The following is a 15,277-nucleotide window of genomic DNA, read 5'->3' on the forward strand; positions in this document are numbered from 1 at the left end:
GCTGGGGACCTCTGGCATGAGTGTATTATGTCCAATGGTTTGTGTTTTAATTGAATTTCAGCTGATTTTTGCTTTAAGATAATTCTCTTCTTTTGTTGTTGTTTTTTTGCTGCTCAAAGGTCATGCTGTGGTTGTTGTCTAGTATACATGAAGCATACTAGCTAGAAAAAATGTTTTGAATTCCTATTTTTTTAGAGTTAAGATTACTCAGATTTGTGTTTTTATTTAAGATATGGGTAGCTTAGCAAGCAAGCAAGCTCAACAAGACTTTTCTACATAGAGCAGGGGTGTCAAACTTGATTTCGTTGAGGGCTGCATGAGGGTTGTATTGCACCTCGGATGGGCGTGGCCATCTTGACATCACTTGTATCATGGTGGCCCGAGCACTCTGCCAGCGAAAATGGGCTCCCGATCTCGTTTTTGACTGGGATGGCCTCTTGCAACCCTCTGCCACACATGGCCCCCACGAGCTCTGTTTCTCTGGCAGAGGCACCATTTGCTGTTTCCAGGGCGGCCCTGTGAACCATAACTAGGCACCCCATGGGCCGGATCTGGTCTGCGGGCCTTAAGTTTGACACCCCTGACACAGAGAAATCACATTTTTCCCCATATAGACTTTACTACATAGAGAATTCAAGTTTTTCTGCACATACCTCTGGAATTTAAAATATTTATCTAATCGTGCTTTGCTTACTAAACTGTTATTTTTTAACAGCTCACTTACCTGCAAGGAACTTGGAATTTTCTGAAGTTACTTCTAACAGCTTCAAAGTTACCTGGTCTCCAGCAGGAGAAAATGTTTTGTTTTACCTTATCAAGTATAAAGAGGCTATTGGTGGAGAGGAAGTCAGTGTTTCTGTACGTGCTCCAGTTACTAACACAGTCCTTACTAATTTACTACCAAAAACTACATATTCTGTCAGTGTGATTGCAGAATATGAAGATGGTGATGGACCTCCACTGAATGGAAACGAAACAACTTTAGAAGGTATCTATCGTGTTGCCTTTTATTTATTTATTTATTTATTTATTTGAATTTATATCCCGCCCTTCTCCGAAGACTCAGGGCGGCTTACATTGTGTTAAGCAATAGTCTTCATCCATTTGTATACTATATACAAAGTCAACTTATTGCCCCCCAACAATCTGGGTCCTCATTTTACCTACCTTATAAAGGATGGAAGGCTGAGTCAACCTTGGGCCTAGTGGGACTTGAACCTGCAATATTGCAAGCAGTTGCTGTTAATAATAGGCTGCATTAGCCTGTTGCGCCACCAGAGGCCCTATGATTGATTCTTCTTGATTCTGTTCTTCTCTTTGAACCCTAATATAGAGATCCAAATCTTTCTTACCAAGTTAAGGTGGTTGCTCCTGAACAACCCCAGCAGTTGAGTGTTAATTATGTATGAATTCCAATTTTATTGTTTCCAGATAATAGCTAAGAGGTCACATGAGGAGAAATATATTGTTAAGTGAGAAATGGCAGCAAACTTTCCCATTGCCTTATGAATGGAAGAAAAACATGGAACAATATATAATGGATTTATTTCAAAGAAACTGCATTTGTTTGAAGTAAATACATTTCTCAGTAAAATAAATATGCATACAAGAATAAAATTTTAAACTAGACTGTGAATAGAAAGAACAGGATTATGGTTCTAATATATATTTAAAGTTCTTGGGTATAATTCCTTATTTTAAAGATAATACATTGTACCTGAGACTTGTGTGAATTTAATTTGGGCATCATTATGATAAAGCAATTTAACGTTCACAGGACTACAGAATATATAAAGATAATTTGAAAAATAACTCCATGTGATAAGAGAAACTATTTTACATTAAATTTGTGTCAGAACATTCACTCCTCTTTGTCATATATACCTTATTAATCCTTGCATGTTGATATTTGTATTAAACTCTCTATATTTTACTATTAGGTTTTTAGAATGCTTAAAAGTATTTAATCAATCCTTTCTTTTTTCCTCATCTCTAACATATAGTAGGTATTCTTTGTAGTACAATGAAACCTTGGACTCTGATTTAGTGAATTTTGGATGCAATGGATAAAAACTGTGTCCAGATATCTGTTCAAATAACTAATGAAATTCATTATATCCAAAGTTCTCTAAATGATTCATGTAATTTTAGTATAAATATATGTAATTGAAGCCATTTGCTTCAATAGATGTTACAAATGATATAAATCCATATTTAATGAACCTTGGGCTATAATGGATGCTACTTTTCCCTGAATGGTTACTTAAATCAGGGTTTTATTGCACTTTTAAATAATAAAATTTCAAGTGAATATCAAAAAACAATATTTTGGAATGTGCTTCATCTGTTTTGATGAATGGTTTAACTATCAGTTAAATTAAATCTGTCCTTCATTTGCAGATATGAAGGTCATCTACAAAAATGAGCAAATATTAATTCTATTTGTATGGCCACCCATGTCAAGCCAATGATTCTGGACACAATTAAAATAGTTAAAACACAATACAAAAAAAATATTAAATATAAATAGCAGCCAAGGAATATTATAATTTGTCGGTGTCAACATAACCAAGAAACAGGGCCCTTCACACACTTAGACTGGTCTTCAAGATCTTCAAACATTTAGGCTGGTCTTCAAGACTTTGTGAAAAGCCAGCAGGATTGGGGCCTTATCTTTGCAGGGATAATGTTCCAGAGGGAAGGGCTAAGGCAAAGAAGACTTGTTTCCTAATCCCTACCAGCCAACATTTCTTGGCTGACAGGACCTGAAGCATATCCATTCTGCCAGACCAAATTGGATAGGTAGTAACAATGGGGGGAAATTGTCCTTCAAGTAACCCAGCCCCAAGCCATAAAGGACTTTATGAACACAAAGTTTGAAAGACAGGAAATTCATTAAACTGAAGTAACTCAGCAGTGTAAAATTACTGGGCAAATAAACAGTTTTGATACAACCCCAATTATTCTTTCATGGGAAGGTAATTCTATAGTTGGATACTGTCCATATTACACAGCACTGACAAAAAGTGTTAAAGCATGAACAGAATAATACGATCTTATAACCTAGCGAGATTTTATTTGTATATTTATTTTGAGATGAATTAAAATATGGGGCTAATACTTACAATTTTTGGAAAAATTATTTTTAGTTATAGGATCTCCACGAAACCTGAAAGTAACTGATGAAACAACGGATAGTTTTAAAGTTGGATGGTCACCAGCTCCAGGGAATGTTCTCAGATACAGACTTGCATATAGACCGGTTACTGGTGGGGAAACAAAACAATTAACCGTCCCAGCAAATGAAAAGGCAACCACTCTATATAATCTGATGCCTGATACAACATATGAAGTTTCCTTAACTGCCGAGTACTTGTCTGGAGTTGGAAGTCCATTGGATGGACATGGAAAAACTGAAGAAGGTAGATAACCAACATCCTGCTTTTGCGGTCAAATGAATTTTCATATACAATATAGCAATAAAAATCTACAAGCCTATCTTATTGTAATAGGAAGCTATGATGCATTTCACTGGATCATTGGCAGCATGTAGAATAATTGTTTGACATGTCTCCTCTTGAGTGTGTTGATTAGTGCATATTAAGGCACAAATATCTACATGTCTTTGCCAATCTCTGAATTCCTGTTTGTAGAGGCACACTTCTTTTTAGCAATAGTGTTTATCTGTATCTTTAAATTTCATTCCAATAGCCAAGCAGATCCCTATTTCTTTTTTTTCCCTAAAATTGGAGTTTGTGTCATGATGTCCCATGCCCTAATTCCATACTTGAGGTAGACAGCTGTGGTCTTCAAGTATTACTGTGTTATTTGTCTGACCTTAAACACCAATGCTTTCTGGTATCTCTTGCTTATCCCAGAAAACTTGGTTTAGCAGATCCCATTTAAAGACTTCAGGTACAAAGGACCAAATTTCCATTTCGTAATTCCATCGAAAATAATAGAAAAGTCCAGATGAGACCCTAAAATATATCTTAATTTTCTCCTTTTATATATTTATAACTTACCTGCAGTGATGAGCTCATTATTGAAATGCTACAAATTAATATCACACATCAGTTTATGCGTTTGTGTAATGACTGCTTATTATACAAATGATGTCAATTAATGCAGATGACTTACTTTTGGATTTAAAACATTTGAGAATAGTATTTACCCTGCCCATCCAATTAGCTAATTGAATAAAGGTTTGATTGCATTATTAAATTGTAGTAATATTATTTCACCAATATTTCACAGATAGAAAATCGTTCTCGGAATGGTTTTGTTGGTTTACTCCTAAGATGTTTTTTTTAAAATTTATTTATCCTATCTAGTGCTTGGAAGACCAAGAGACTTGAAAGTTTCAGATGCTACAACATCCTCATTGAAGTTATCTTGGAATTCAGCACCTGGCAAAGTGCAGCAATATCTTGTCACATACACTCCAGTGATTGGAGGTGAACCTAAAGAAATAACTGTAAGGGGAGACACCACCAGTACAGTTCTCACTAACTTGGAGCCAGGAACAAAATATGATTTTTCTGTAACTGCCCTTTATGCATCTGGAGCAGGAGAGGCTCTTTCTAAACAAGGAGAAACGCTTGAAGGTAAGAACACCTGGATTTATTATGGTTGGGATGGAATACCACATTAATCTGAAAGGAAGAACAAAAGTGGGAATTAAGACATTTTCGGTAAGGAAGAATAGACCACCTTCACAAAGAAACCCTGGGATTGCCAATTCCAAGTAAAATTAATATTGGAAATTTAGCCTTCTTCAGAAATTCTATGCATATTTCACATTTGTATAAGCATAGGTGTGTATATGTGTGAGTGTACTACACATGTACTTGAATTAACTAGAGATAAAGGGCATACTCAAAAGAACAAAAACGGTGGGCTTGTGAAACATGGTTTATAATTGCGTGAATTAAGTGAATCGGACAACAGTAATTTGCTCAAGAAAAAAATGCTTAACCTTTTGTTTAGCCCAATGTGTGAATTTAGCCACCTGTTGTTTTGTATTCCTTTTTTGCCCTGAACTGAATAGACAATTGCAACAGGCTTCTTTTCTGAACAGTTTCAGCAGCTCAAGGAGGATTTCAATTTTAGAAAGTATCAATGATTGCTTCTAGAAAGCAGCTATTCATAGTGCATAGGTTTGACTGTAGAGAACTTTCAGACTATGCATTTGGTCCACAGTGAACATTTGGCAAAGAAGATTTGGTTCCTGTTCATAGCCTTTGCTCTTCTTCCCCTCTGACTATCACCAATTCATCCTGCTCCCTCTTTTGCTGCTTAACACAACTATGTGATTTGAATGACAGAGCATAGAAAGACACAACATCCATAAATATCAAATTCTAAGTATATGGTTAAAGGCTACCATCTGTCATAACATTATTATTTATGACTTCCATGTCTTTACAGGGATACATTATGATAGCATCTGTAATCAAAATGTGCCTCATTACTTGGGCATTCAGCTTGTCTTTATCAGTGACAGAAAAGATTAATTGTGTAATTACTATGCATGCTTTTAAATAATGCTCATCCTGTGGAATGTATTTTTTCTTCAGCTAGATGAGAAAGTTTTGCAAGTAGTTTTAAGGGCTCTAGAGAAGGTTTATTGTCGTGAATTGTTTTATGAGAAAAAATGATCAGAACTCTGAATAAGTACAAACAAAAATGATAAGTGGACTGCAAAAGAAATCAAAACAGCATTTTGCTCATGATCTCAGCACAAAAATGGAGCTGATTGTAGTTTAAATATTCTTAAGAACAAGCAGTTTTTGTTGAGATAAAAGAATCAAGTTTATTGTGTGTAACAGGACAAAATCATAAAATAGATTTGGGGGAAAAAACAAGAATAGTTGCTTTGTTCCAATTTGGGTCGGTCACCAGGACCAGAGCAGTAGTGGTATTTAGCCGGTTCTATCCGGTTCAAGCAAACTGGTAGCAGCTGCTGCGGGAAGCTCCGCCCACCCAACCAGACATCATCACATCCCATTTTTGACCCTCTGTGCATGCTTTCAGACTCATGCTGGAGTCCATCCTCAAGGAACCTCTGTCTAGCAGAGTGTTTAGAACAATCTTTTATTGCAGGTCACTTCACTGAGTTGTATTGGTAAAATCAATAGAACAAATTATTTGAGATAGAAGTAATTGATATACAATAACCAAACCATTTTTGAGCAGGGGTAAAAGAGTTGTTTGGCCTGTATGTGCTTATTCCTCAAGATCACTCATACTCTGGCTATTAAGAATATAAAAAAGGAACTAGAGAACAACAACAAAAAGAGAAATTCATTTTCATTAACTATATGGGAAAACTTTTGTGTCTTGTCTAAAATTTAATCACTATATTCTAAGAAAGGAAGCTTGAAGCAAATACATTGATTATGCGGAAGTGGGAAGGTAGCATATTTTATTATTTATTAAATTTATATGCCACCCATCTTGCAGTCAAGCAACTTTGGGCAGTTTACAATCCAATAAATTATATTAAAAAAGTAAAGCAATAAATACAACATTAAAATCAATAGAGAAATAGCTAAGATACAAGGGACTGAAGGTGGGAACTTGTGTTTAATCCAGTAAAAGTTGACATGCCCCCATCTAGGCCCCTGGCAGAGCCCAAGGCCAAGAGGAGTATAATGTTCCAGCTCTTCTCCTGGATCCCACCAGCCAGATTTTAGGATCACGTTAAATAGAATAACACTTTTATTATGAAACCTTTTTGGTCCAGATATATCACACAATGTGTAGCATTTCGCAGATTTCATTCTACCATAATAATCTTTATTGTTATCAAACTTATTAATCTCTCTAGGTTAACCTAGATGGATATGCATATCTATAGTTCTCCCCATAATTAAAAAAAATGCGTTTTTATAAATTTTATAATTTATTTATTTAATTTTTGTATATATTCTCAGGCTTAATAATAACTTTTTTTACTGCTAATTGTTTAAGATCTAGAAACTATAGAAGGAATAATTTAGGTCTGGGTCAATAGATCCCGCTCCCCTCAGTTTTTACTGGTTCATTTTTAAACAAAAGCTTTGGGCTTTCTTTTTTGAATTTAAAAAAACAAGAGTGAGTTTTTAAGCTGTTTTCTCACTTTCCACTAACCCATAGTTAATTGAATCATATTTTATAAATTAATCCAATTGCCTGGGTTTACACTGTCCTTTGTATGGTAAACTAGTCACACTACATTGGCTAGATTCATCTAATATACTGAGCTACAAACATGCAAACAGCAATTAGATTATATCAGTGTGTTAAGGGTCCTGTTTTTTTCTGGCTTTACTGTTAGTTGGTTAATTGTCTTGACTGCTGTATGTATTTATTTTGTTGATGTTTTTATTGTTTTAAATTGTTTTAACTGTTTTATAGTTTAAGTATTGTGGGTCACCCAAAGTTACTTGGCTCAGATGAATAATAATAAAAATTGAATAAATTAATTAAATAAATAGATGTGCACATCCAGTGTCAAGATCTTTTAATAGTTAAAACATAATGCTAAATGAAATTGACTCTACATTCTTATTTAACAGTCTAAGAAGTGGCTTGTTGTAAATCAGTGAGCCCAGTGAGTTCATAATTATTGGCATAAATCCCAGTAACCGCAGACTCCAGATGGTTTACCATAAATTGACCAGTGGTTCACCAATAGAATACAATTTACTTTAGGCTCATTCGTGAGTTAACCCCCTGCTAAAGGATTTTTAGTTGTAACATACTCTTTAATATATGCTGTCTTTGCGATTTTCTGTCTGGTTTCTTCTTTTCACTACTTTTGTGGCATTTTCTTGTGTATAAATTTTGACACATTCATGCTTTTTTAAAAAGGGGCTTCAAGTGATTGTCCCATTCCTATTCTGCTACCTCCGTTCTCTTCAGGTCTTCTATTTAATTTTCATTTTTTACTCAAAGCCAAACTTATAGGTCAGAGGCTAAAAATAAAACAAGAGCAATTGTTATGAGTCGAAACCGGTTGTTAGCTCAGAATTAAATGTTTCTATGCGCTACTGTTTAGTAGTCTGTTTTTCCCATAGAGAGGAGTTTGGTTTAGTAGTCTGTTTTTCCCATAGAGAGGAGGTGTAAGAACAGTTCCACGAAGAGCTGGTTTGTTTGCCTTGAGGTAGAATGTCAAATGACAAGGACATACTTTCTTTTAAAAAGATTGAATTGAATACAGGACTTGGTGAATGTTTTCCTTGTTATTTGGGTTCTGTAGTTTTTAAGAAGATATTGTTTTTGAATTAATAATAGTTATTATACAAATAAGTAACATTACATTCTGAACTCAGGTTATTGTACAATAATTTATAGTGATTGGCCTAGTATAGATCTGTGACTTGATAAAGAAATGTTGATTTGTTACAGACTTTGTTTCTACTTAAGTTAAAATATTTGTTTATATCTTAAATGTTTTATCTTCATTTTTTTCTGCTAGCTCTTCTGTATTTTTCTCAGCATCTTTTTCTTTCAAGGCCCTTTCCATCCGGCCCCAGCACCAACCATCTGATCCCTAACAATATTTTTCCTAAGTTATTTATTCTATACTTGTCATGGCTTCCTTGCAGATTTTCAAAGGCCAATAGTAACTCCAAGAAGTAACTTTCAAAAACATCAATCACTACAATACCTTGTGATAGTCCAGATAAATAGTAATAACTTTCATTTTCAATATATTTGAGTGCCAAGTATACTGCCACTCTCCGCCCCTTCAGATTGTGGTTTGGCGAAAAAAGTTAGAGAACTTATTATCTAGCAGGTCCCACTTTCTGCCATGGTCTTTTTCTTAGCTTTTCTAACATTAGGAAATACCAACCTTCAAAACCAGTGGAATAAGTAGGAAATGGGATCTGATGTCTTAATTCCAACTACCAATTTCAAAGATTGCAATTTTAATCATAGATACTTTTATCAAGAAATTATATTTAACATAAAATGGGATTTCTAATCAATCATAACCAAATACTTCTATTTTTTTCATTAAGTGGCTTTTCACATTTTTACTGAAACACTTTCACACAGCTGAAGTATCTTTTTATGATGTTTCATAGTTAAACATATTTTTTAAAAAACAGAGGACCTCCCACAGATTGAGTCAGTAGTACTTCAAGTGACATTTCCTTACAATGAGGGTTTTAGCATAACATGAGAACATTTTGAGTTGCAAATGGCTTGCCATACAAAGAGATTCTGTTTCTGCCTTGGAGATTTACTGCTGTCTCATGCATTATTTAAATTAGACGTTTTCCATTTTCTGATACTGACATTTTCAAGAGATAGTTGCCAGTTGTGAAACAATTATGTTCCTTGTCCCTGCTATGGGAAAGTCATGTTTCTAGGAAAAAATAAATCAACATAGAGGAAATGATACACTGCGCAAGAAAACAGTAACCAGCTTCTTCTAAATATTTTTTAAAAAGAACAGCATATTACACAGTTGCTAGAATACTGTGCGGTAATGGAATAATGTTCACTCCATAGCCGCTCTGAATTTGTTCCACTGGTTAAACTAAGGATAAACACAATGTATAGTATCTCTGGATAATTTATTGGCAGTTACCAACTAACTTTGACTTATTTTTTAAAAAATATATTCTTTTAATTAAAAAAACTTAATAGTGGTATCGTAACCTAGTGGTGGGCTTGCTCCCACTTGGAAGATTGAGAATTCAATCCCAGCGGCAGGTGTTTCTTTCTCCTAGGGTGCAAAGAAAAGAATATCTGCTGCGAACTCTGCATAGGCATCAGGAAGGGCATCTGGCCAGTAAATGCTCAGATCCATCCAATCATCCCAACTTTACCCCAAATAATGGGATTACATGGCAAATTGTTGGTTTTTTTTTAATTCCAAAAACAGAAACTGGCACCCTGTAAACCAAAGTACCAGCCTCTGACATTTTCTCATTAGAAAATGACTTTGGGATTTATACCGGCTATATAAATATTTTACAAAGTATAGTTGGTGCATAGCTGCAATCTAATACCTTTTGATTGAGAAATGTGCCTTCTTAAAAAAAAGCTTGAGTAGTAGAGAACATCATGCGTAGCTAGAACTCACCACTTTTATTACTTCCTATACTTTCAGTGGCAGCTTTAGTAATCCCGAGTTTTTGTTTTTGTTTACATTTATATCCCGCCTTTCTCCGAAGACTCAGGGCAGCTTACAGTGTGTAAGGCAATAGTCTCATTCTATTTGTATATTTACAAAGTCAACTTATTGCCCCCCCAACAATCTGGATCCTCATTTTACCTACCTTATAAAGGATGGAAGGCTGAGTCAACCTTGGACCTGGTGGGACTAGAACCTGCAGTAATTGCAGGCAGCTGTGTTTTAATAACAGGCTTCTTGCAGCCTGAGCCACACCGCGGCCCCAGTCAATTGTTTGTCACAGTGTCCATAATATACTCAAAATTTTTAATCCTGTAATGGGAAAATTTGTTCAGAAGTATGTCCCAGAAGTAATGTGACTTTTTTTTTTCATTAGCATGTTGGTTTGCATGCTGAAAGGAATCCCAGAAACATAGTGGGAGATATTGTACTTTCTTATACAATTCTACATTCCTTTTCTCCCCATCCTTAAAATGTCTGAAATTCTCAAATATGCTAGGTTACCAAATCCTTAACTACAGTAATTAGTGCTTGTTATGCTTCTTATAGGTGAAGAGTAATTATTTTATTAGTTTTTTATTGAAAATTGTCAGCACATATAATTTAATTGAAATCTAAGGTGATCAGAAAACTAACGAATTTAATAGACAAGTTTGCTCTGATTTGCTTCTGGTTATTTCACATATACTTTGTTAAATAATCATGAATAAGATATGAAATAATTTTTCCTGAAAATATCTAAGGAAAATCTGTAGTTTCCACATGTTCCCAAGAATGATTTAGTTCTAGTAAATATTAACGGCTAAGTTTCTTCACAACTCTCATTCTGAGACAGCTACAGTCCTTCTAATAAGGTGAAGAGAGCTAAGGAAAACTCTCCTTCTCTCTTTCTCCTTCACCCTCCCTCCCTCTCTCTCACACACACATTTATATGTCAATATTTGTATGCCAATAACACTGGGTCCACAACAATTAAAACAAGAGAAATCCAATTAACAATTAACTCCCCAGTTGGGAAGTTGGGTAGCATATACATTTTATTATTATTATTTAAAAAAATAAAAGATGGCAAAAAATGATCAAAAAGGGGACAGAAATGAAACAAACGATCTTCATTTTTCTTCACCAAAGACTTGGGTGAAGAATCGGGTCATCAAGACTCTTGTAAAAAATAGGATGGGACCAGGAAGATCCTTATTCCAGAGGGCAGGTGCTGCTCCAGAGAAGACATGTTTCTGGAATGCTGACAGATGGCATTGTTTAATTGGAAGAACCTGGAGAATGCCAACCCCGCAAGATCAAATTGGTCAGGCAGATATTATGGGGGACATGAGTTCCTCAAGTAACCAGGACCTATACCATGTAAGAAAATCAACAACTTGACTTGCACATTACTGTAAGAATCAGTATAGCTTGAGAGCTAGGGTTGTTACATGGACAGACTGAGACATGCCTATAACTGTCCATACAGGTGCATTCTGGACTAGTTAATGCTTTTGACTAGTCTTCAAGGGTAGTCCCATGTAAAGCACATTGACCATGGCATACATGACTGTTTGTATGTCCTCCTGGTACAACAAAAGGTACAAGTGGCACACCAGATAAAATTGTACAAAGCCGTGGTGAAATCCAATTTTTTTTTACTACCGGTTCTGTGGTCGTGGCTAGGTGGGCGTGGTGTGGCTTGGCAGGTGTGGCTTGGTGGGCGTAGCAGGGGAAGGATACTGCAAAATCTGCATTCCCACCCCACTCCTGGGGGAAGGATATTGCAAAATCTCCATTCCCTCCCTACTCCTTGGGAAGGATATTGCAAAATCTCCATTCCCACCCCATTCTGGGGCCAGCCAGACGTGGTATTTGCCGGTTCTCCAAACTGCTCAAAATTTCTGCTACTAGTTCTCCAGAATCTGTCAGAACCTGCTGGATTTCACCCCTAGTAGAAAGGCCTTCCTATGCCACAGCTGTCACCTGCTCTTCAAGCAACAGTTGTGATATCCAGGAAGACTCCCAGGTTTAAATGATCTCTATCTAAATGAAATTCCTGTATTTGAGTCAATATGATGGAAACAATAGATGTGAAATGATATTTTGGAAGTATTCATATAATATGAACATGAATTAATATAGATTAGGCTTTTGCAGCATACCCAACACAGTTTCCCTACCTTAAAGTCTGGACAGATCCTACCATCAGATAAAATGAAGTGGTGACCGGTGAAAGGGAGAAAAAATATATCTAAAGTAATAGGAGGAATTGGCATTGCTTTAGAACAGAGGCACTGCAATTTGAGATTATGATCTTCCAGATGTCATTGAAAGGGTGATTCCAACTTGTCCTTTCTTTTAGGAGTTGTGTAATTTTGAAATCACATTTATTTATTTTATTATATTTTAATGCCGTCCATCTCCTAAAAAGTGTCTCTCGCCAGTGTACAACGTAACAGTTAAAAACTCAGTAACAATCTAAAAACTGTCAAACATAAGTAAAATAAACATATAAAATAAGCTTATAACACCCAAGAGTGCAGAACAACCGTCCTCATATAGTGGACTTTTCACGCTGTTCCTAGGATCCCCAGTTGCTGAAATTGGGCTATTTCGGAGGGTGCAGATGGGTGACGGGGGTTGTCCACTCCAGCATTAGAGCATTGTGTGTTATATCATCAACTCAGCAACTTTTAATCTAAGCACAGGTCTAATGGACAATCACGCTACATCCCTAGGACTAAATTCTGCTTCCAGCTTTGCTGGTTTTTGAATACTTGCTTGCTTGATGTGCCATTTTTATTTTTTTTTAATTTACATTTATATCCCGCCCTTTTCCGAAGACTCAGGGCGGCTTACAGTGTATAAGGCAATAGTCTCATTCTAATTGTATATTTACAAAGTCAACTTATTGCCCCCCCAACAATCTGGGTCCTCATTTTACCTACCTTATAAAGGATGGAAGGCTGAGTCAACCTTGGGCCGGGCTTGAACCTGCAGTAATTGCAGGCTACTGTGTTCTAATAACAGGCTCCTTACAGCCTGAGCTATCCACGGCCCATTTTTCCTAGGTTCTGAAGCAAAATGCATGTGAGGTTTGGTAATTATCCTAGACTGTACACTGTAATATAGCCAGCCCAATAGTATCCTGAGGGATAAATTGTGAAATAGTCAGTTTCTCCAGTGTAGGATTTCTAGAAGGTTGGACTTCAACTCCTATAATAAAGGATGTAATAAAATCATGAAGCCCCCAATTTAAGGAAAGGCTACTTGGAAAAGTAAATAGCACAGCTGTAAAGTCCATGTTCCTATTATTTCCTAACTCAGCAGGCTAAAAAGTATTTAGCGTAGAGGTGCATGTAATGATCTGCATATGTGGAAAACTAATCCATGAGCCACTGGAACTTCTTCAAAACAATGTATGCATTCAGTGCTTGGCGCATGCCTACCGTTAAACTGCCAAATTCTAACATATCTTTGACTCCATCCCATGGCACATCTCACTGTTTCTCTGAGCTTTAATGTCTTGTCCTAAACATTTGGTCTGTTTTTTATAAAATGACCAGGCAAAGAAGTTGTTTTTATGAAGTTGGAGTAAATATATATTAGTTCACTCTTTACTTTCTGCACTGAAGCTGAAAGCACTGTGGTTACATTGTACTTACTTAGAAATTGAAAGCAACATTTCTATACAAATCCTGTTTGGGGTCAAGGGCTTATTCAGTTTTGTTTTCTACTTTGTGGCTTGCTTGGAAAAATCCAAATTTTTATTCTTTTAACTAAAAAATTACCCGGGGCCTGTGGGTGGAGAGAGTAATAGGCATGGGTTATACTTCATTGCCAATAAATGGCCGTCTCCAGTTACCTAGTAGTACTAATCTAGTATTGTTGAAACCATTAATCGATTTTTGCCAGGATAATGTTATACTGGATACAACCCTGCAGTACTACAGTATTGTCATGCAGAATTCCCTTCCAGAGTTAATGGTTCAAAATTTATAGTGTCTGAAGATGTGGTCGTTTAATATTAAAAGCATTCTGTGAAAGCTATTCAAAGTGAAGTAGCCAATGTAATGTAGTTTATCTGTTTATATTAATATATGGAAAGAAAGATCTTTTGTTATAAGACATCAGCCCATTCTATCAAGCCAGTTTTTCCACATTTGTTTCCATTTGGATCACATTCACATCCTTTTATTTAAGAGAAAAAGCCACATTTGAAACAGAAGCTTTACAAAAGAATGAAAAAAATCTGATGCAAGTAACTTCTGAAATCTGGTCTCTTTCAGTTTCCCCAGGAAAATATTCTTCTGAGATTGAGTTTCAGAATTAACAACCAATTTAGGAGAATTTTAGGGTATAACAGCATGAATTCCAAATTTTCAGGTATATTAGATCAACCTATATTCATATTGCTATGAATATTGCTATGAATTTGATTGTAACCTTTATGAGAATATAATAGATATAACCTAGCTACAAAACGTTGTCTTTAAATTTCTGTTTCATATATGTGGATTCTAAAATTTGTGTGCAAGTCATCAATTAAATAGTAACCAGTAGCATCCACAATAGTGAATCACACAATAGTGAGAAAAACACAATAGTGTCAAAATGACAATCTGTGGATGTTGATAAATAATAATCATGTAAATATCACCATTATACCCTTGCATTCTGATGGAGGAGTTGAATATGTAACTTGCTACATTAGCCTCATGCAAATTTTATCATACCTCCCTCTATTACGCATGGACAGCACTCATGAGATCATGGTAGTATTATTTACAGATTATTCAAGAGTATGTAATATGATATAATAATTACAAATATTCCTATAGTTATTTATTTTCAGAACTTTAATTATTGATATTAAAGTATCTTGACTAGTATAAGATTTTTGAAGCAAATTCAAGGAATATACTTAAAATGAAATTGTACAATACAGCAAAGTTGTATTAAGGTTGCATCTAGTCAACCTTCATGCATTTTTGAAAAACTAAACACTATGGTAGTAAGCTTGACTTGAAAAGTTGGAAAAATGTTCTGGAAAAAGGCAGTGATTAATTACTGTGGCTGTGGCTGTGGATAGTTTGAAAAGGATTCAGAAGTGCTTTGGGCCTTTTATGTTCTGGATCACAAGAATTTTCTACTATT

At 35.5% G+C, this 15,277-nt stretch overlaps 1 protein-coding gene across 1 annotated transcript in view; it reads left to right on the plus strand.

Annotated features, from left to right (window-relative positions):
• COL12A1 (collagen type XII alpha 1 chain) overlaps positions 1 to 15,277 on the plus strand; it is a 145,971-nt gene that overhangs the window by 31,247 nt on the left and 99,447 nt on the right. Inside the window, exons 11-13 of the mRNA XM_058176236.1 lie at positions 716 to 988; positions 3,150 to 3,422; positions 4,335 to 4,607. Coding sequence (XP_058032219.1) covers positions 716 to 988; positions 3,150 to 3,422; positions 4,335 to 4,607 — 819 coding nt within the window. The remainder of the gene's footprint in view (positions 1 to 715; positions 989 to 3,149; positions 3,423 to 4,334; positions 4,608 to 15,277) is intronic.

The sequence above is a fragment of the Ahaetulla prasina genome, chromosome 1, assembly GCF_028640845.1.
Source record: "Ahaetulla prasina isolate Xishuangbanna chromosome 1, ASM2864084v1, whole genome shotgun sequence".
NCBI classification, from domain to species: domain Eukaryota; kingdom Metazoa; phylum Chordata; class Lepidosauria; order Squamata; family Colubridae; genus Ahaetulla; species Ahaetulla prasina.